We start from the raw sequence: 23184 nt of genomic DNA on the forward strand, positions 1-23184 counted from the left end.
ATAGATGTTGTAGCTTGAGGAGTGTAAATTCCGCCCTATTGTTATATATATATATATAGCCCTGAGTTTGCCTCTGAGTGCTGTGAGGTTGTGTAAAGTTTGCCTTGTGGGGTTGAGTTTATGTGCACGTTCAATAGTCCTCAATTCATTTTCCAATTGTTCTCTCGCTTTAGCTCTTTGTCTGTTCAATGTCGCATTGAGGGCAATACATTCCCCCCCTAATGACAGCCTTAAAGGCATCCCAGGTGTTAAGCTCCGAAGTGTCCTCTGGGCTGTTAGTCGCGAAAAAGGCAGTGATAGCTTCTCTCAGTTTAGTACAGGAATCTCTATCTCGGAGCAACGATGGGGGAAAGTACCACCTGAAGGGGGATGGGGTGTTCCCATACCATGTGAGGCTAATAGCCAGCAAGCTATGGTCGGTCACTGCAAGGGGGAAGATCTTGGCATTCTGTAAGGTACCCTGTAGGGACTGGCTAAGAAAGATATAATCGAGCCGTGAGTAAGTACGGTGGACGTGTGAGTAAAAGGTGTAATCTCGCGACTGCGGGAAGAGAGTGCGCCAGGCGTTCTGGAGGCCTAAGTCATGTATTGTTGTTGTGCGCCCATTGAAAAAGAGCCTGTGTCTGAGCGCTGTGTGTGCATACTGTCCAGGTCCTTCTGCCAAATCAAATTGAAATCACCCATAAGGATTAATGGCCCTTCTACAAAGTCTGTCAGTTTCCCCAAACGTGTGCAAAAAGGTCGTCTGCTCAGTATTGGGGGCGTACACCACTGCGAAGGTGCATATTTTCCCTCTTAAACGCCCTTTAATCATAATCCACCAACCTTCCCTGTCACTCTGGATTCCCAATGGCTGAAATTGTATGGAAGAGTGAAACATGATGGCCACCCCTCTATGTTTCATGTGCGCTGAGGACCTATATATTAGAGGAAAATGTTTGTGCTTAAGGCGTGTGTCTTCAGCTCTGGCTAGATGTGTCTCCTGTAACGCCACGATGTCAAAGGTGGTGATCGACAATGTATTCCCATATTTTATGGCGTTTTTGAGGGGAGTTAAGCCCTTTAACATTCCAGGTTCCAACAGTGATCGGCATTATGTCAGATACAAAATACTACAGTCCACCCACTCTCCCACCTGCCCCTCAATATCTTCGTTTCCGAACCCTTCTTCTGAAAGCTTTCAATACTCGTCCAAAGCAGCTGCATTGTCCCAGTAGTCCTACATCCTCTCAAACACGTGTTAGAAAGCCGCCACCACAGCCCTCCCATACCCACCCTAGAAACCCTGAACAAAAGAAAATAAACCTAACCAAGTAAACAATACAAACATTACTGTTGGTCCCCTCGTGGGGTTGGAAAGATCCAAGGGGAACCAGGGGGGACAACCAGTCCGAGGACCCCGTCCACGCCCGCCGAGGTGCAAAGCAGAATCGAGGGCTTATTTGTGAGGCTTATTGAAAAGCTCCGGAAGGATACCTTAAGTATAAGTCCAGGCCTAAACAAACGCACCAGCCAATTTCTTGCATGCGTAAATAACATTTAGAGCAACAGTCTGAAATCCAAATCATACCTACACTCATTACTAGTCCCTCTTGTCAGCTATAATGAGCTGGTAGAAAAAAGGAAGCAACATTGGTCTTACGTATAAAGTCTTCAATGTCCATGAACATCTCCGACACAAGCATGTGACCGCAGCTGGATCAGCAGGGGCAGCAGGTGGGCTTGAATTCAGAGTCGGCGTGGCATTCTGAATCGGAGCCGGCTCCAGGTGTGTGTCTCTAGATGCTACCAGAGACGGCGAGTAGTTTAGTCATTACATAAAAGCTGTGAAAGTGCAATCTGTAGAGTAGATTGGTAGGGGCTACCGCCGCCCCCTGCGCGATCCAACAGTCCACGCTGAAGCCGATGTAGGGCCTTGGGAGGATTCATGATTGTTCCCTTGTACTGCAGTATCCTCTTCCGAGGGAAGGTCCAGCAGATCTATACCTTCCTGTAGGTCGGTGATGTGCGCCGTTTATACTTATAGTCAAAGGAGAGCCCGAATGGATAGGTCCATCTATACCTGATTTTGTCATCACACAATTTAGTGGTGATGGGCCTGAGTAGTTGTCTTCGTGCAAGAGTGGACGGCGATACATCCTGGTAAATGGTGCAAGAATGGTCCTGAAATGAGATGGAGTCTTTTGTCCTAGCGACCTGGAGAACTGCTTCCTTGACTTTAAAGGAGTGAAATTTTGCTAGGATGTCGCGTGGCCTCGTCTTCTCGCCGCGTTGCAGAGTTCCCACTCAAAGAGCTCTATCCAATTTTATTTTGAGAGACTGTGGGGATAGGATCTTCGAGAACAGACCCACCAGGAAGGCCTCCAGATCAGGACCCTCAGCGCCCTCCTCCAGGTCTCTTATGCGTAGGTTCTCCCTCAGAGCTCTGTTCTCGAGGTCTTCCGCCTTGAGTTGCGCTTGTTGTAGCTGGTCTTTGAGTGAGTGCACATCTTCTCGGAGCTCAGTAGAGAGTTGTTCTTGCTCCTGATGTTGGGTTTCGAGGTCAAGGATTCTGGTGCCCACGGAATCAACATCTTGGTGTAGGGAGGACAGGTGGTCTGTCAGGTCAGACCGTAGTTGATCTATAGAGGATTTGATATTTTGGCTAATGTCACTACGAAGTTCAGACTTAAATTCTTTAAACATGGCCAGAAGATCGGTCTTTGTGAGGGCCATTGCTGTCGCACCAGCGTCGCCATGCAACATAGAGCGCTTTTCTGTAGAGGAAAAGAAATCAGAGAGCTTATTCTGTGGTTTGCTAGTTGATTTCTTAGGCGGCATAAGGCTGAGACCTTCAGAGATGTGCACGCAGATCAGGAATAGGGTAAACAGTAAATCGGCCGAGGAGCGTCATGAGGTGGCGTCTGAAGCAGTAATGAATGTGCTGCAAAGGGTTTGCGCCTCAAGGCCCGCGTAGAATTTTCCACGTGAGTTATGTTCCCAAGTCAACCAGAGCTGAGGGGAGGGCACTGCCTCCGCTTGCGGCCGTGAAGTCAAGTGTGAACTCAAGTGTGTCCAGCGTTCAAGAGAATACCAAGCCCCCTGAAGAGCCGCTGTTCCATCTGAAACTGCCCCAGGACAAAGTGGCTTCAGCAGGGGGAGCGAGACATCCGATCATGGCTTCTAGAGACAGCGACCTGCACTCCCGCCATCTTGGTGAGTGCGCGCCGTGGGGTCTCACCCGCAGGGAAAGGAGCAGGAGCAGGATATCAGTACTGCAGCAACTAGTGGTAGCGATTATACCATCTGGACATCAGAAGCACATGGCATCCTCACAGAGCGTATAGGAATGGAAGTGCTAAGCATTAAATGAAGCAAATGAAGTGAGCCCCTCGTCGTATGAACTGCTAACGTCCCCAGGGCACCGGACGGAGAGATTGAAGGTCGCCGCCATTTGACAAGACGCGGCCGCCATCTTGAGATCAGGCAGAGGTAGGGAAGGCAGCACTCGGCCGTTTTTAGAAGGGTGCTTTTGCAACGTTAGTGACCCATAAGCAGACGCTACCTTAGGTGATGAGGAGATCCTAGCATGAGCCCTTGTGTCCGTGCTGCCGCTGAAAGATCTCGTTACCGCGAAAGTCGCGCCGCCATTTTGCGTGCGGTGCGGCGCGTCCCCTCTCCGCGGCAGTGATGCAAAATAGGATACTTCACACAGCGGCCAAGATATAACAAAGACCTCCGTGGGTACCTCACATCTTCCCACGCCGAAGGCTCTGTTTGTGGCGCCTCTAGGTGCCTGTAGCCGCACTTCCAAGCACCAAGAGCACGCGCGGACCGGGAGCCGAGACGGGCTACGTCCAATCGGCCATCTTACCCGGCCACGCCCCGGTTATTACGTTTTTGAGCAATGCAACATGCCAATTTCAACTAGACCACACAACAATTACAGCAGGCAAAATGTCCTGTATGTGTAAAATACAATTTCACACATTTTGTGTGGCTAATACTAGCTGAATGGTGTCGTCAACGCATTTCTGAACCTGTTTCAAATTCAGGGTTCTCGACAGGACGTGGTCGTATACAGATACCGCTTGACAACAAGATTCTTTTCAGAAGTGGTGAGTGGATAAAACCGTCTAGATGCATGGGTTTGAAAATTTCTTTCTCATAAATGAAATCATGTGCGTTCAGAGGTAATAAATCATCTCACATTTGAATGGAGCGATGAGTTTTCAACATGTGTTTACTTGTGACCCTGGGTTGGGAACATTTGGAACTGATCAGCTCGTGTTTGGTAATTGCTGCTATCTCGAACAGGTGAGATTGGGCTTAACGATTTATGCAAAATCGCTGCGGCGGGTCGAGAGGAGTTTCATTATTGCCGACTTTTCTTTACCAGCTGCTGCGTCTTAAAAGTTGTATTCCAACATCTCTCACTCGCTTCGTTAGTCCTGCATCATCGGTATGGTGAAAATAAAAGCACCATAACCACTTTAGACGTCAAGGTGGTTCACTCTTTAAATTTAGCCATGTGCTCCAGCCTGCAGGGTTTTGGGCACCAGGCCCTGCACCAAGCCCTGCAGCTAATCCACCACTGCACTCAACTAGTATGCAGCAGAGGAGTTGGTTACTAATAAAGGGTTGACTGCAGGGCCTAGCCTGAAGCCAGACCCTGCAGCCAACCACACACAGTCACAGGCCATGTACGGCTTGTGGTTGGTGTTACGTATGGCTATAAAATATTACTTTGTGTAAAAAAAAATAATAATCAGAAATTCACTGAAAAAAACAAGGAATGAAGGGATGTTATAGTTGGGTGAAAATGTCAGTTAAAACATACCGTTTTGAACAAACAAAACCACTGAAATTCACTAGTTATAATTATTAAAGTTACTATTACTCGTCCCCTAAAGTAACTATTACTTGTGCCCTCACCATGCACTGCTAATTTCTTCTCATATTACATCACTCATGATAAGTTCAATGACATCAATGATAACATCACTGCAACATCTGAAAGGAGATCACAGATGGCAACACTGCGCATGGCAGGAACGTGAGTTACAGTTACTTTCGGGCACGAGTTAGAGTTACTTGAGAGAACTGCTGAATTTCAGTAGTTTTATTCATTTTAAATAGTATGTTTTAACTGACATTTTCATCTAACTATAGCTTTCATTTAACCTTTTGTTTAAATTGAATATGTATATCGACATGCAACCAACCATTTTAACCGACATAATCTCCATGCTGGTGGTGCATGCTTTGTTGTAAACCCAGGTACTCAAGAAAGAGCTTCGATCTTAGGGGGTGAATGTGCTTTTTTATTTCAATATGTTTATTCAAAGCTAAAAAAAAAAAAGTATACAGTTCCAACAACCAACTATATCAACAAATTTCTCTGAACACTATACAAAGACGTCTAATGGAAACATTCTAAAGTGCTGCATAATGTATGGATTTCCATTATACACTGACTCAGAAACTCTTTTCTATTCCTATTCAAGGAGGAAAGAAAGGTGAGTAAACCAAGCTAGAGATGTTACCAGGCACTTTATAGATAGTTGTGAACGAACCTTTAGGCCCTCCTTCCTCTCTAATTGCATCCCACAAAATCTTTCAAACAAATCTATCACAAAGTATTCACATTTAATTAGGTCACAGCTCTTCACTGACAGCTTGTCGCCCTTCTCCTAAATACCTCTTTGACTATTACTGTAGCCCAGCGGGTTAAAGCATGGGGTTCATTTGCTGGATTTGGTGTTTCCCTTCCTCATTGATTGTTCCAAATGTCCCCTAATCAACCACCCTCGGTTTAAAACACCACTGGCTCCCTGCAGGCTCCTCTTTTCTTTGCATCAGTATTGATAAACTTGAAAAGTAGTGATTTCCTCTCCTTTATTCCCTTGTGGCCTGCACATTCCCAAGCACTTTATTGAAAGATGTTGCATTCAAGCACTTTAGAAGGACTGGGGTCTCTGTGGTGAGGGTCTTTTTCATAGTTTTCCTCTGAGAGGTACCCTGCATCAAGTAGATGCAAAGAATAGTGCATAGTATAAATCAGACTTCATCCTTGTGGAAATCATTCTCTGTCCATGGCAGGGTGAACAACATCCAATATGCAACTCGATTTCAGGGGCCATATTGACTGCCAATTAGAGTGTCTCTCCTACAACACATCATTTTGAAGGAAAGGACCATGTTGTCTCAAATGTCATTGTAGCATATAACCTTCCAAATTCCCTTTTTAACCCATTTGGGTGGATTAGTACCAGCAGCATGCTGCTGCACGTAGGTAATAAAAGAAGGTATGCACCTATTCTTTAAAGATTATATTTATTTATAATCGAGGAGTATGAGCTCCAGTCTAAATAGAAAATTCCAGCAAATGATTTGAAAAAAACAATTAATCCTAAAGTATATGCTATTTTTCCTTGAATTTCAATATAGGTAAACAACTTGTGACTTTCTCTAAATCCCAGTCACAAATTACAGATGACGAGGGGCCGGACCTTAATCCAAACAGGGCATCAGTATTGTCGAATGACAGTGGAATTGAAAAGGACTTGCCCGTTTGTGAGGAGAAGGTACCATCGGGCCTGCAGAGGAGGCCATGCATTAAAAGGAATGACCCAAATTTTGATTCCATGGCTTTCATGCACACCATCACCAAAGTGCACCCTGGGAAGCAAACAGGAACTATGCACAGGATGTCTGGCGAAGCAACAGCGACCACCCCAAATCTGCAGAAACGGCCCACCGCCCGTGTCGTGATACTAGGAGATGACAGAGCTTTAGGAAGAATGGCCAAAGAATACTATGCTCTGAGGTAACACAACATTTTATGACCTTATTTTATGTTGAATAACCTGTTGTTCCAGATGCTCTGGTACATTTGCAATGTCTACAGCTACTTATATATGTCCAGAGCATTATACTGTATATTGTATCTGGGCTTGAATAAGCATGTGAAATGTAACAAGTTCAGACTTGAATGCGGTGTGCACTGTTCATTCAGAACTAAAATTCAAACTGAATTGATCACAACCTGAACTTCAATTTGCTCATTTCAGTGTTTTACACATTTATTTATTTATAATATATATTCAGCTCATTACATATGGTACCATACCACTAGTACCAGTTGCTCATTGCTTACAACAATCATTTTTCAATAAGGTTTGCTTTGATACAAAATTATACACCAATGCCTTTTTATCAACGAAAATCATTGTCTGTTCATTTTCATGCCCAATGCATTTTGGGACTGCAAGGTCCCCTCTTCAGGAGCATATCTGAAACCCAAATGAAATGCCAATATTTTAAACAATAATCTAATACAAGGAGTATCATTTACAACCAACAAACCTTCATGAACTGTGGATTTTAATGTACCAATGCAAGTATTTATGCCACTTCATTGTGCATTCTATTCCTGATCAACTCACATCTGTAGGTGTATTTGCTAACAGTGATGTTTGAGTTATTCATGCGCTATACCTTCCATGCCTTAGTGTCTATGTTTAGAACACCCGATTACTAAACCACCGAATGTGTGTCACTTTTAAACTGGAAGAAGAACTACGTGACAGGTCCTTTCCTACCTTGAATCAAAACGTACAATAGGGGATCCATAATCCTGGTAAGTTTGATAAATCTCTACCAGTCTGTGAAAAAATGCGGTAGAAAGAAACGTGCCATTGCTCAAACTGTGGTAACCAATCTGTTAAATGCTGAAACAGAGCCCTTCCAAAGTAAAATACATACGAACTCGCTTACCTCCAATATGTAGTACTATTTCAAACAAGGTAACCTGTTCATGGGCCAATAAAAGTCTTCAGAAAAGAATGAATAATCAATCTCAATGTCACCGCAAGCTCATCTATATTAAATGCTGCAAGATGTGAGAAAAATCCATCCATCAGTCCCATACTGGTGAATCCACTTACCAGTATGTGTGATATCGGCGCTTCCCTAGCCTCTATTATGGTGATCGTGAGCTGACTCCACACACTGCTACTAGAAGGAAAAACCCGCTGCAATGCGCACGGTGTAAACACTAATGAAGGACTACAAACGACAATACGTACTCGTCCTCAAAAACAAAGCCCGCCATCTTGGAATGCGCATATACTGGTAACTGGCCCTATAAAAGAGAACCTTAGCTCAAGCACACAGTTGAAAGTGGAGAGCAAAAATAAAAAATCTTCCTTCTGAAAACGCTAAGTGAACTGGTAGAATACTGAAAAATCCATTGCCTGAAATGAATTCTAATATTATCACATATAGCCTAGTCCGCGTTCATGTTGAAAAATCGTCCTCTCCCGATCTACAAAGACCATCGCGGTTGTACCTAACTGCTAGTCCACCAATATTGGTCCCCACAGAGGATGCGATCATCCTGAGTCCCAAACTAACAAAGATCCTTGAGTCTTGCTAAACAGTGTTCACTCTTAGAGATAACCCGCCGAAGACATCCAGGCTTTAGCTGAAAAAAATGTATCCCTCTACCTGACAAATGGTCAGCTCAGTATGTTCTACTTGAGTGCTGCCCAACCATAAACTGATACCTTACTTAATGCTAAAAAAACTGCCTTGAATAATGCTCCAAAAACTATGTTGATCTGGAAATTTAAAATTGTGAGAATACAGTGCCCCTCATCAGTGTTTGATCATACTGGTCAATGTATGACTCAAGTGTATGGCTTGTGATGGATGTACTGTGTGTCTGGTCGTACGATAAATCTGATATAGAATGATGTTTTGTATTCAACTGATTTAGATAATATTAAAGCTGAGGAAAGGGAGAGAAATTTAGATGAAACCGCTCATATCTATCCTATCATTCAATCCTTTTAGTAAAAATGTTTCTAATCGGTTGATCCAGTAAATCTCACATTGTAACAGTCTTTTACTGTTGTTGATTCCATGTATCAATTTGACAGTCTCAATTATTTGAAATCGTAATTGCGAGATGGAATGGTTATCTTCCTGCCAGTGCACTGCTAAGGTGGAAGTCTTAGTTTGGGTCCGTATGGTGCTCTTGTGTTCGGTAAGCCTTACTTTGACTTTACGTTCTGTTTTGCCAACATATGCTGTGCCGCATGGGCATTTAATGCAATATATAACATTGCAGCTGTTGCAATCTGATGTGTGCCTTAATTGAATATTTCTCCCTTAGATGGGGTGTGTCAGGTTGTTGCCCATGATGACAGCTTAAACACTTGGTTGTTCCCTTATGAGCGCCTAGTTTAGGAATTTAGTCTGGTTTAGTTAGGAGTTCTTGGAAGTTCTTGCCTCTTGTGTAGGCGTGTAATGGTTTTTCACTGAATATGTTGTTGAAATCGGGTTCATTCTCAAGAAGTTCCCAACTGTTAATTATCCGTTTGATAGCTCTTGAGCATGTAGAGTATTTAGATACAAACACTATTGCATCTTTTTTTTGGGAGTATTAGATTTTTTATTTTTTACATTTTCATTTTATTAAACAATTGTGATGGTGCAATGACGGGTCACAAATCCACATAGTAGTAACATAGCAAAGAAAGGGCATCTGTATCTGATTATATCGCAGTGCAATATAAGACTAGACAGGACGAGCATCAATATCAATGAGAATTCTTACGCAATTCAACTGAGGGAGAGGTACAAATTTCACCACGGGATATATTCCACTTTGCCCATTTATGATCCTATTTCGCGGGACAACCTCTATGTTTAAACACGTCCTTCTCCGCAATCATGGCAGTGTCCATATCCCTGGCCCATTTCAAGTGTTTCTGTAGAACTCCGGTCCCCCCACCCCTGGGCTATAGTTCTTTTAGCCAGAGCAAATCCCAGAGACGCCCTTGTACGTTCGGTTTGAGTCAAGTCCGTGGCTTCCCATACATTCAGTAAATAAAGCCGTGGGGAGATAGTAATAGCTTTCCCACTCACCCTCACCAGGACAGAGACAATTTTCTCCCAGTAAGGCTGTAACTGCGGGCACTCCCAGATTATATGAAAAAAGGTACCTTCAGAGGCACACCCCCTGAAGCAGCTTATAATCTGGTTGATGGCCCATCCTAACCAGTATGTGTGCAGCTAGGTAAGTTCTATGTATAATTTTAAGCTGGACAAGTCGAAGGCGCATGGGGATGGCAACCTCCTGGGGGGGGTGGGGGGGGGGAAGGGCCTCCTGCCAGTCATCGTCCTCTAAGTAACCAAGGTCCGTTTCCCACAGTTGACGGAGTCGAATCAGTGGATCAGGTGTATTGTACAGTAGTTTGCGGTAAGTGAGCGAGATCGCCTTACTTGTCAGGGGGCCTGTTAAAAGTCTGTCCTCCAGAGGGGAGGCCTTGGGCAGAATCTCACCACTGGTTACAACAGAAGTGAGTGCATGGCGGATCTGAAGGTAACGAAATGTCTAGGACCCGGCCAGTTGGTATTCTTTTTGGAGATCAGCGAATGAGACCATAGCATTTCGCTTCCAGAGGTCCCCCACTGAAGAAAGTCCAATCAAGTGCCATTTGTCGAACCCCGGGCACCTACTTAGTATGCCAAGCTGTTTGGATTCCCACAGGGGAGTGAGCAGTGTGATTTTGTTGTGCCAACCCAGTTTCTTAGTTACAATATGCCAGAGGGTCACTGTGTGGGCGGTGGGGCCCATGAGGAGTAATCTCCTGGGATTGGAATATAGTGCACGCTGGTAACCTCCCTTAGACAACACCCATCTGTCCGTACGAAATGCCGGCTCCAGCGGAGGGACAAAAGCCCATTCATTTACCACTGCAAGCTGGGAGGCCCAGTAATATTGTCTTAAGTCAGGCAATGCAATCCCCCCATCATACCACCTTCTGGTGAGCTTGTGAGTCGTTATGCGTGGGCACTTCCCGTCCCATAAAAGAGTTCAGACCTCACTCTCCACACTGACAAAGTAGGCGTTGAGGACTCTGTGAGGAGTGTTGTGTAATACATACAAAAAACGAGGGAGGGCGAGCATCTTAAACAGCGCCACTCTGCCTAGTAGAATGAGGGGTAATGTCCGCCAGTGAATTACATCTGTCGGAAGTCTGACCAGTGGGGGCTGGAGGTTAGTATCATAAAAATGGGTCAGGATGGGTGTAATAAAAATGCCAAGATAGTGAAAGCCCTCAGCGGCCACTGTAATGGGAGTGTCTTTAGGCATCCGTGGTATCGAGCCCCGCAGCATGAACAAGACAGACTTCGTCCAATTGATGGTATAGCCAGAATGGACACTAAAAATTGCAAAGATGTGTAGGATTCAATGGATAGAAAACATAGGGGCTGCTACATACAGCAAGACATCATCTGCATAGAGGAAGATTCTGTCCTCATGCTGATCTGTCCACTTCAGGCCCCTAATCATAGGGTCACCCCAGATCCAGGTTTGCCAACGGTTCCAGCACTAGAGCGAAAATAAGTGGCAAAAGGGTGCAACCCTGTCGAGTCCTTCTCCCTAGGCAAAAACTGTGAGAGGTATGCTGGTTTACGACCACCTGCGCTGTGTGATCTGTATACAACAGCCGAACACACTGTATAAATTGAGGGCCAATCCCCAAGCGTTCAAAGAGGGCAAATAAATAGGGCCATTCGATGGTGTTGAATGCCATTTTCGCATCCAGTGATAACAGTGCCACATCCTTCTGGACGGTGTTAGTTCTCCCCAGCACTCTGTGTAGTCGTCGAAGGTTGAGGGCCGTGTTACGGCCAGGCATGAATCCTGACTGGTAGAAGACAGTTGGCCAAAACCTTGGCCAGAATGTTAACCTCGGCAGTCAACAACAAGATGGGACGATACGACTCACATCTTGTGACTGATTTGCCCGGTTTGTGTATAACAACAATAGAAGCCAGCATTAATTCCCTTGGTATGGAGCCCTAATGATAGCTTTCTACATACATGGCGTATAATGCGGGTGTTATCTTGGATGATACTAACTTAAAAAATTCTACTGGCAGCCCAATGGGGCCCATCGCCTTGCCCGATTTTATGCCACTGATGGCAGACGCAAGTTTCTCCTCGGTTAGTTCCCCCTCTAGGGAGTCACGGTCATCTGGTGTAAGGACCTCCACTGGAATAGTGGCTAGAAGGTCTCATGAGTCTTGCAGAGTGGTGTGAGTAGTAGAGGAGTATATGGAGGCATAGTGGGAGGCGAAGGCCAAGGCTATGTGTTGCGGGTCTGTCACCAAGTCCCCTCCGTCCGTCTCTATAAGGGGCAACCATCTCTGAGCCATCTCGCGTCTCTCCAGCCATGCTAGCATCTTACCAGTGGAGTCACCCAATTCGTATATTCTGTGAGCAATTGCCTTGCGTTTAGCCATGGCTGCGTCCACCGCTAACTGGCGGTAATCTAAGCGCTTAATACTCAGTAAATGGGTGAGTTGCTCATCGTCATTTGCTGCCATCTCGTCCTACAAGTCTCTTATCTCTTGTTCTAGGCTTACAAGTCTGGCCGTCCATTCCTTCTTGATTCCCGCCATCAACGAGAGTGCCTGACCCTTAATTACTGCCCCAAAATCCCTTATAGTGTACTACTGGATTGAACTGAGTGTGTGTTTTCGATGAAGTAATGAGCAACACCGTCGGTGAGAGCACTTCTAACCTGCGGTATCTTTAGACTCCATGGGTTGATAGATAGTGGAGTACTAGATTTGGGGAGTAATGCCATTCTGTCTTTTTTGTTCACCCTGGTAATACATTCCTGCAGTATCTCTTCCGAGTAGCCCCTTTTAATGTATCTCTGTTTGTGATTTTGAGTGTTGCCACTGCTTGATCCAAACATATCATCTTAGTTCTCAGAAAATGTGAGAATGGTAAATTATGTATGAGGCTCCTTGGATGAAAACTTGTGAATAATAGTGAATTATTTCTATCAGTGGACTTTGTGTAAACCTGTGTTTGGAGACCTTGCGCTGTTGTTTGCTTCAGGATTAATACGTCCAAGTAGTTGATTTGTTTGTCATCAATGTTGTGTATGAATTGTATCCTCGGGTTCCGTGTTCAGGGTCTGTATTAAGTTCTCCAGTTCATCTCTTGGTCTAGTCCAAATCACAAAAATTTCGTCAATGAACCTGCAATAAAAGGCCATTCCTTCTTGCCATCTGGTGTTGTTCATGATCTGCTGTTCTTCAAACTGAGCCATGAAGATGTTAGCATATGCAGGTGCTTCCGAAAATCCCATGGATGTTCCTGTGAGTAGCGCATAAAAGTTATCTTGCCATAAAAAGTAACTGTGATTCAAGCAGAAATGCAACAACTCCAGTACAAATAACTTGTCTGCTTTAATGTTCTGAGCTCTCAACAGTGCCCACTCCACTGCCTTCAATCCAGCTTCATGGGGGATAGATGTGTATAACGCTGTGACGTCAATTGTACCTAATAACCTGTGGTCCTGTACCAAATGGTCTATGTTTTGGAGTTTCTGTAAGAAATCGGTTGTATCTTTGATGTAGGAACACCAATCTTGTACACATTTTTGGAAGAAATAATCAAAGTACCTGCCCAAAGGGTCAAATAGTGATCCGCATCCTGACACAATGGGTCGGAAAGGGGGGTTCCTAGGGTCTTTGTGGATTTTAGGAATCATGTACAGTTTCGGTCTACGAGGGTTGCTCGTTGTTGGATATTGTCTGGTTTTGTCATCAATCCATCTCATACTCTCCGCTCTCTGTAAGATTTTACAAAGGATCCCCATAAGTTATGCTGCGGGATCACAATCCAATTGCATGTATGTGCCTTCATCCGTCACATGTTGGTTGACTTTGCAATGATAGTAGGATGTGTCCATGACTACTAGGGATTCGCCTTTGTCTGCAGGTTGTAGTGTTAGACTGGAATTGTTGGCTTTAGATCTAATGGCTTTCTTGTCATGCTCAGTCAGATTTTGTCCTCTATTGGTCCTGTAGCTCAATTTCTTTATCTTTTTTTACCATGCTCTCAAACGTGTCTAGCATCTTATGTGATATGGGAGCTTGGAAAGTACTCCTAGGTTTGAATGGTGTTGAATCTGCATCGTCCTGTCCATGTACATCCATTATGATATTGTTGAAAAAATGTTTTAAACATAAGGTGCGCATGAACCTGAAGAGTGTAGCTTCAGTTTCCAATTTGTTGGTATAGTTAGTAGGCACAAAGGACATGCCCTACTTAGGACATTGATTTGCTGATGCGTCATTTTAGTGGAGGAGATGTTCATTATTAGGTTATGTTTTTGCCGCTGCGTAGTGATTTTCCTCCTTTTTCCTTGTCCTCGCCTGATCTTGTGGTTGTTCCTGCTGGCCCTCGTCCACTTTGCGATGGTGGTTGTCCTCGATCTGGAGCCTGTGACAAAAAAGATCTAGATGTGTGAGGTTGTGCTGTTTCCCCTCACTCAGTGGTTGGTCCAGGTTGTCCCACTTCAATCGTTCCAGATCTTATCGGTTCCCTATTGGTTGCTGTGTCCTTTTCTGTTGCTAAGCTCTCTTCAGATGATGTTGAGGTCCTCTTTTGGTCAAACCGCCTCCGTGCATAAATATCAGCCCAGGTATATACCTCATTTAACTTGTAGTCAATGGTATCCCTTTTGTATTTTCTCAGTTTACCCTCTTTACTGTATTTATCCAGTTTCTGATTGAGTCCTTCCAAGTCGATCTTCCATGTGTCATTTTCCAACCTCAACTCCAGCTCACTCTTAAGATTGTGTATCTCTTCTTCAAGCTCGCGTATTGTTCTTCTATAAGTAGTAATATAAAATCAAGTGAATATTTATTCAAAATTGAGTACCACTTCTCCATGAATACGGTGTCCATGTGGAATCTGAACAACATTGGTTTTATCAACAATCTCAGTCCCCTTGGTATGCATTTTACTTTGTGGTATTGCACCAGAGTAAATGCGTGTAGTCTTTGATTAAGTTGGCGTCTGGTCAGATATTTGAGTTGTTTGTGTTGGTGGAGATTGAGCCTCCATGTCTATCCGTGAGTTTGACTTCCTGTATTAAGGCATAGATATCTGAAGCTTGATCCGTTGTGTAAACTAAGTTTGTTGCCTTGTTTTCGGTAATATTTGATATTGATTCAAACGACATTTTGATGGGTGCTACCTCCTAGGTTTGACAGCTCTCAATGATGAGTTTTTTTAAGGTTGGGAGGTGCACTCCTTCTGTTTCCTACTGCTAATCCTGCTCCAATGAAATCTTTTCAAATGTAATCAAATGGTGCTACCCCGCTGCATGTGCTGTCAACACATGCTATTAATTAGCAAAATATAACAAGTTCACAGACTTGAATGTGGTGTGCACTATTCACTCAGAACAAAAATTCACACAGAATTGATCACAATCTGAACTTCAATTTGCTCATTTCAGTGTTTTACACTTTTATTTCTTTATAAGACTTCAATAAAAAACGTCTTGCAGCATTTAATATAGATGAGCTTGCGGTGATATTTAGATTGTTTATTCATTCTTTTCAGCTTTTGTTACTGTAAGCTGTGAAAATGGTAGGAAGTAAAATGCCTGCTTTTGTTCATCTGCATTTCATCTTCTTTCTTTAGAGTGGACTAAAAGCGGCTTGTGATCTTTGCTTACTGGCAAGTCCCATTTTAATCTCTGAGACCGTGGTATATTCCCTCATAGATTCTGAAAAGTTTCCTCACTGATAACCAAGGCCATAGTGGAAATAGCCTTGTGAAAAATGGTCATACCAGCCTCCCATTGCACTGAGGGAGCACAACAAGAAAGCCTGAAGTCCTCTAGGTGGTTTAAGATAGAACTTGTCGTCTACTCACCGTTAGTTAAAAGTACTGTGTGAAGGGGCAGCTCCTCCGCTAAGGCGAAGGAGCATCACCCCACTGCTCTCAGAGCAGAATGTTTTTTAAAATAAAATGATAATAACTTAGTTAACATTTTATTTTTCTTTGCTACTGAGCTGGGTTAGGGAGGGGTAGGTCTGGTGGCACAGAGGGAGGAGTTGTGTGCAGACACTAGGGCCCTCATTACGATGAGAGTCGGAAAGCCTCCAAGTCTCATCGCAGTTTCAGTTTCGACCACCCCATTACGATGCAGGCGATCGAAAGTGAAACCAGCCAGTCATTCCATCTGGATTCCAGTCGTAATCCATATGGATGGCGTTTTCGCCATAGCGATTACGATGTTGGTTTCCGAAAGGTTTTTGACATGGAAAGCCTGTCGGAAAGGGACATTGAGGGCCCCTAGCAGGGCCCCTTCACCCTCCGGTTGTGCGTGTCACACAGTGCAGGGATTTGCACAAACTTCCATTTGTCTATGGGAGCTTATGCTGCGGCCCATAGACAAATGAGAGTATGCGACCACACCATGTGGGGTCTAAATGTAATCGCGGTGTCAGGACCACCGACCGGATATCAGTTGGTCCCAAGACCGCAACGGTGTTGGGCAGACATAAGTCTGCCTGACATCCTAATGAGGCCCTAGTTGCGCATGACTGATTTGCCGTCTTGGGCCGGCCAAACAGTCATGTGCACTTTGCATGTTCCTCACCAGGCTGTAACACACACACCCTGGTGAGGAACATGCCCAGGCTCCCATTCCAGTCTAAGTGCCGAACCATGGCGCTGCAGTGCAGTTTTGGGATTGTCTTAAGGGACCCTGGGTGCTTCCTGGTTCCGGGACTGCCAGGAAGAGAAACAGCAACGGTTAGTCAGCAGCGGGGAAAAGGTAAGTGTTTTTCTTTTCTTTTTTGTTCGAATACATGACCGGGCCTCCCTCTTCTAATAAGCTTTTCCATATATCAGCTTTGATAAATATGACTGTTTGCTTTTGATATTACTTTTTCCCCATTTGTATGTCTTTTTTATAGAAGGCTCAATGGGCAATGTATATCCTTTGCAAACCTGCAGATGTGACTTTTGTACCATGCTGTTTATACTTATGTAAGAGTTTTTGTGTTTGAAAATCAACTATGGGGTTCTTCTACTGGAAAAAAAGTTAATAATAAGAAATAAAAAATTATATGCATTGAAGTTCCTCAGGACTTCTTTGGAACCCGATCTTGTGAGGAGAGCAACCTCTCAGTAATTTTCAAGAATCAGTGCAGAGTTGAAAAAGAAATCTTCAAGCATTACACTAATATGAACCATTTTCTCTCCTCATAGCAGAATCCACACAGCCTATCCTGTCCGGTCAAAATGACCTTGCTAAGTTTGTGGTCCTGAACCCACAAACAAACCGTCTCTCGCTGTCTCTGTCTGTCTTTCTCTTTGTGTCTCTCTCTCTCACTCTCTTCCTTCCCCTCCTAGTGGGCACCTTTTGAAGGATATTTCAGCAGTCAGAGTTATTGGACCCAGACTGTATCAATCCGAGCCATTTACTACTGGTGTGCAGAAGTGTAACCTTACCGTTAAACCCAAAACTGAGCACCAAGTACAATACTTTGGCACTTGACCCGCAGGGCACCAGTCCAAGGCTTCCTAAGGAGGATCATGTGAGTGTGGAGACTCCGACTCCACTAAGACATCCAGTATAGTTCAATAAATCAATGACCAGCCAATGCTTATTCTTTTTTACTTGGTTCACACCGTGTAATATGGTACGGAATATTGCAGAGGGTATCTGATAGAGACGTCTAGCCGCAGATTCCTTAACTTAGAATATCCCCAGGCGGCAGACTGGTCCGGAAAATTTTGCTCAGCAGCACCTCTGCGTGCCGGGGGGCGGTGCCGTACGGCTCCGCCCTGACATCGTCCATGGAAGTGATGTCAGCGGAGCCATACATGCCTCGCCCCTGCGCGCCAACATCAGTTTTCTTCTTTTCCGCATCACAACGCGGACCCTGGAAACCAGCAGTTCCTGGCCGTGTTTTGGGCCTTCTTGACACCGTTGGTGTTGTCCCGGAACAGTGTGCAATGCCTTCCGGGTTCAAAGCCTGTGAGGCCTGTGCGCATCGGATGTCTGGCACTGACCCGCACCTTATTTGCATGTGGTGCCTTGGTGTGCACCACGATTCCAAACAATGCGGCGACTGTCAACAGATGAAGCCGAAGTCCCTACGGGAATGCTGTATGAAGTTGTTGGCTGTCCGGCCCAGCTTTTTCTCGTCGCCGCTCTCCCTCTCCAGAGGGAGTTCGTTCCGGAGGCCGCTCCCGCAACCGGCGCCCTAAAAAAGTAAAGCGGAGCCACAAGCGTCCACTGAAGTCCACCTCTCGTAGGCGTGCCGCTGGCGCCCCTTCCTCTCGTAAGGGGTCAGCTGCGGGCACCCGGAGGTCACCTCCTCCATACCCTCCTTTTCCAGGAGTTGAAGCGATGCGTGCCCAAATAGAGGCCTACTCTTGGGCTCTTCAGGCCTACTTTGAGTCTCCCTCTCTCCCTGGTGAGCCTTCGGGCCCCACAGAGGCGGAGGATACTCAGGCCGAGCCCTCGTCGTCGGATCCTTCCCCGACCAGGGTTGTGTGCACCGACTCAGACTCTGGAGCCGAGGCGATGACATTGGGCCATGGCACAGACCGTCCTTGTCACTCTAGCACACTCCGCTAGTCAGCGCATAGCCCTGGGCGGCTTCCTGCGCGGACGGCGGGAGCGGTGATGCTGGGCTCACACCGCCAGTCAATGCATAACCCTGTGCGGCTTCCTGTGCGGACGGTGGAAGTGGCGTCGGCGACGCCGGGCTCAGAGCCGGGCACTAGGTCAGACCCAATGACGGGCTCGGCGTCCAAACCCACACCGAGCTCTAAGCCTGACCCCCACGTCTGGGGCAACGCATCATCCGACGTCGGTTGACGTCAAGGTAGCATCCCTCATGGAGGCCGTCGATGTCCAGTCGACTCCAACACGGCGCCTGCCGATGCCGCTGTTAACGCATCCATCGCCGCCAGTGTCCATCCGTTCATCGACACCTCCTGTGGTACACCTCACCCCTGATCCCTTAATGGATGTGCTCCATCTCGAGCCCATTACCGTGGTGCCCTTGCTACCCCTTGGGGGTGCTTTATTAGAAGTCCTGCGTGGCGCGTGGGCACGGCCCTCTTCCGGAGCCTCGGTTGATCGGGCCATTGCTGGTAGCGCCGGGGATCCACTTTGCCTATCCCTCCACCCTACCGCTCAAGGCCTAGTAATTCAGGCGGCTTTTGGGTTGCAGGACTCCTCCACTTTGCCCTTGTTTCCTCTCACCCGGGAATCCAGGTAGCTGGATGCATGTGGAAGACAGCTTTTTGCTTCTTCTAGCGTGGCCATCCGTGCTTTAAACACTACATGCGTGTTTGCATGTGTGTCCTTTGCACTCTGGGACTCCATGGCTAACCTTCTCCCCTCCCTTCCGGAGGAACTGCGCCCTGAGTTACTCGGTCTTGTCCTTCACGGCAAGGAAATGGCTCATTTTACAATGCGCTCCTCCCTGGATCCCACAGACTCTGTGGGCCGTGCTCTTGCACAGTCGGTGGCTTTGCGCCATCATGCCTGGATGCATGGCAGTCGCTTCCCTGATAATATTCGGGAGACCTCCAAGACATGCCGTTTAATGGAATAGACCTTTTTGGGTCCCACGCTGACTCTGCGATCTCCAGGCTTCTGTCAGGGCTACCGTAATTCTGCTGCGCCACTGATTGATTGACTTTTCTTCTTCGTTGCAGTCTTCCTGTACGGACCAGTTTTTATCAGAGGCAGGTTGGTGCCTCTGTACTGTCTGTATCGCCCTATGGCTGGGTTGTTTTTGTTTTCAAGTCCTCTGACTGTCTGTTTTGCCAAGAGGACCCCCTTCTTGCCAGGGGTTGACCCTTGCCCTATGTGGGGTATTGGCTGGTGGCAGGTGTCTGCCTTTGCCTTCGTACGCTCCTGTGGAGTTTTTATTATGGGTATCCCTCTGGGGCTCATATACCTCCTTTAACTGCGTCCCGCAGGGTCGCATCGCTCTGCTGTCTGTAGTGCTTTGACTCCGGGTCTAGGCCTATGCTGTGTGGTATCTACCTTGCATGGCCTGGCATCTTGCTTTTGTCCTATGGTCCGTCTTTTGGTGCCAGCCCCTTCTGGGTTGTTCTCCCAAGTAGGGAGTTGCTGTGGACCTCACTGTTGTAGGTTGTTATGGCCTTTTGGCTTCTTCCCCAACAGTTTTCTCCACATCCCCGCTGCTTTAGCGCAGGGATTTCTACGTTCCACTAGCATTCTTAAATGTGGCGGACTCGTGGAGACGGTTCTCCTTGAGCCCCGCTCTTCCTGGCGTCTAGGACCCGTGAGTTGGTCCTAAGTACTCCCGTGTTAGGTTCGTCTTTTCTTCTAAATTGTCCTGCGAGGGGACTGTTCTCTCTCTTTCGGACTGACGGCAGACGTTGCTTATAGCCTGGCCTAGTTTCACTTTCTGTATAACTGTGAGTACTTTTGAGCGTACTCGAGTGCCTTGGTTTGGCCGGGTTTCAGCATCTTCTTGAGGCTGTTTCTGTGCCATGTTCTTCCTCATGGCTTGCGGGCCGTTGCCTTCTTGCTATTGGGCGCATCTCAGCTGTTCCTGCTGTCTTGCTTCCTGGTGTTCCTCCTGGCCGCGTATGAGCGTCATTCGGGCTGGGTAGGGGCATCCTTTCAATGCTCTCCACATGTCTGACTGACAAGGGTCTCCACAGTACTCTTCCTCTGTGGTACATGTGAGGGCGCTACACGTTCTCTCCACCATACCACTTAACCAGTCCTTTGGGTTGGCTTGTCGACTGCCGCATCCTGCGGTTCTTTCGCACCATAAGGTTCAGTTCTACTTCCTGTGAGGTGCTGAACTATCTTTTCACGCCAGCTTCTTTGCTGGGTGTGTTTTTCTTCCATGTCGGCTCGTGCTGGGCGGGGGTCAGTATCCTGCTGCCTTTGTATCTTTATGGGAGCTCTGGCTTCTTGTCGACACCTTGGATACTGTGGATCCTTCATGCCTCTTGGTCTTCTTTCGAAGTTAGTCATTTTTTTCAATCAGGCACAAGCATTCTGGCTTGGTGTTTTCCTTCTCTCATCCCCTCTACATGTGGGGGTTTTCGTGTGGTGCCCTCGCCTCCCCTTGATTCCCTGCTCTCTTCAGGGCTTAGGGGTCTGGTGGTTGGCTGCGCTGTCACTTCTTTCTCCGCTGTGTTTCGCCCTTTGGTTGGCAACACTCTTTTGGTCATGTTATTGACGTCTAGGTTCTCTCTGGACCTTTGTGGGGTTCAGTCACAGTCCCGCCTCCTCTAGGGGTATGGCATCTATTCTAAGTTTAGGAATCTGCAGCTAGACGTCTCTATCAGATGAACAAGTTACTTACCTTCGGTAACGATGTATCTGGTTGAGACAGTCTAGCCGCAGATTCCTTAACGCCCGCCCGTCCTCCCCGTCCTGCGACAACCTTTTCAGGTTGGGCTTCTTGCCTTCGCCTCCCTTTAGGTGGCTTTATTCCTCTACGGGGTGACGTCTTCTCTTCACTCTGACTCACAAAGCTACATTCTGTTTCGGGGCTCTGCTCTGCCCATTCTTGTGAGTGGACGGTATGCTCATGTGCCATGTGTCCTTTACAACCCCTACCATGGGTTATCTTCTTCAACCGCTTGAGGTCTCTTGCCTCCCCTGCAATCTAGCAGTTGCAGTCTCTGACAATGCTGCATTCGGCAAGTCCATTTTTCGGATCTGACGTCTCCTTTTGGGTGACGCTTTATGGTACTTTGTCTTTGCTCCTGGGTTCTGGACTGGTTGTGCTTCACTGTCATATATTGTGGTTGCAGCCTTTCTGCCGGCTGGTGTGATGGTTCACCACGAAGCTATGGCTCAATGGTGAGTCTTGTGCCTCTGGTGGCACAGGCTCACACAAGCCAAGGGTTCAATCCTGCCTATGCTCTGCATCTTATTCTGCCTCCGGGGGAGGTTTTGGACTTAACGATTGAAGGGGTCCCTCCCAGAGTGGTGCTCCGTTCTTTTCCCTCCCTCAGTTTACAATATACGGTGCCTGGCCCTGTCTTTCTATGGTGATGTTTTTTCACCATACCTTGTTTTTTCTTTTCTTTTTCTGCACACACTTCCCATATTTTCACAATTTTTGGTGGTGGCTTCGCGTCCTGACGCGGAAACGTCTTCTGACGAAAACTGATGGCGGGGCGGGGCATATATGGCTAAGCTGATGTCACGTCGATGGACAACGTCAGGGCGGAGCCGTACGGCACGTGCCACCCGGCTTGCAGAGGTGCTGCTGCGCAAAGTTTTCCGGACCATTCTGACGCCTAGGGATATTCTAAGTTAAGGAATCTGTGGCTAGACTATGTCTCTACCAGATACATCGTTACCGAAGGTAAGTAACTTGTTCATTACTAGTAGAATTCATGCTTAAGAGAACAGCCAAAGGCTGCAGCAGTCACAGTTTCTATTCTTCGGGATCTTCCTTGCAGGGCTCAGATTGTGGAATGTCTACTGGGGCAACCGGCTTAGTAGGGCAAAGGGAGTAGGTTCTTGCATGATAGTGTCTCTGGCCAATAGTCTAAGTTTTATTTCTTTCCCCCTCTCTGTCTTTTCCTGTGTTACACAATACCTTGAAATTATCCTTTATAAGTTAGTCGTCGGTACCTGGCACTACTGGAGTTTTAGTGAATAATGCAGCTGTGGTATACAGCACACTGCCCAAGGAGCGCAGAAGATCAGTAACTTCCCCAACCCAGTTGACCGGTATCCATCTGGCATTCGCAGTGTTGATGCAATGCTGCAGGTGAAGTTCAGAAAGCACCAACTCAAGAGGCGGAAGTGGAGTTACAGTGCTCGCAGCAAGGTGAGTCTTGCAGTCTGGAATCTTTCTCTGGCCCAGACACAAATTCTCCACCTAAAGAACCTAGGTGCCCACTCTAAAAGTTCCTCAGTACCCTCCATCCATGGAGGTACTCAGTCACATGGTGGGGAATGCCAGGGGCTCCAAGGCATCATCCTCGCAGACTGGTGCAGGTACCCCACAGGTACAATAGTGAACATCTTTAATATGTGCCCCTCACCTCCTTTGCTGCTTTCTCTCCCGCTGAACAGCATCTTCCTTGTGTTAGGCCACCTCCAATGTCCTCCTTGAATATTTGGCCCAATCTTTCCTCAATGCAGAATCCATACAGCATGTCCTGGCAGGTCAAAACGACCTCCCTAGGTCTGTGGTCCTGAACCTGGAAGGGGAATTGGTGGTGGATAATCCTGGATTTCAAAGATTTTTTTTATTTTTTATCACACTGGTATAGTGACCTAATTTCAGAAAAGAAAACTTGGCACACCGACAAAGTCTGTGCCCCAT

The 23184-nt window shown here is 46.4% G+C and overlaps 1 protein-coding gene across 4 annotated transcripts in view; it reads left to right on the forward strand.

Moving 5' to 3' along the window:
- The window catches only part of PIK3R6 (phosphoinositide-3-kinase regulatory subunit 6), a 521088-nt gene that overhangs the window by 340706 nt on the left and 157198 nt on the right, over positions 1-23184 (forward strand). For all 4 annotated transcript variants that reach the window (XM_085616834.1, XM_085616836.1, XM_085616835.1 and 1 more), the window contains one exon: positions 6430-6808. In XM_085616834.1, the coding sequence (XP_085472960.1) occupies positions 6430-6808 (379 nt within the window). The remainder of the gene's footprint in view (positions 1-6429; positions 6809-23184) is intronic.

The sequence above is a fragment of the Triturus cristatus genome, chromosome 7 (assembly GCF_964204655.1).
Source record: "Triturus cristatus chromosome 7, aTriCri1.1, whole genome shotgun sequence".
Lineage (NCBI taxonomy): Eukaryota > Metazoa > Chordata > Amphibia > Caudata > Salamandridae > Triturus > Triturus cristatus.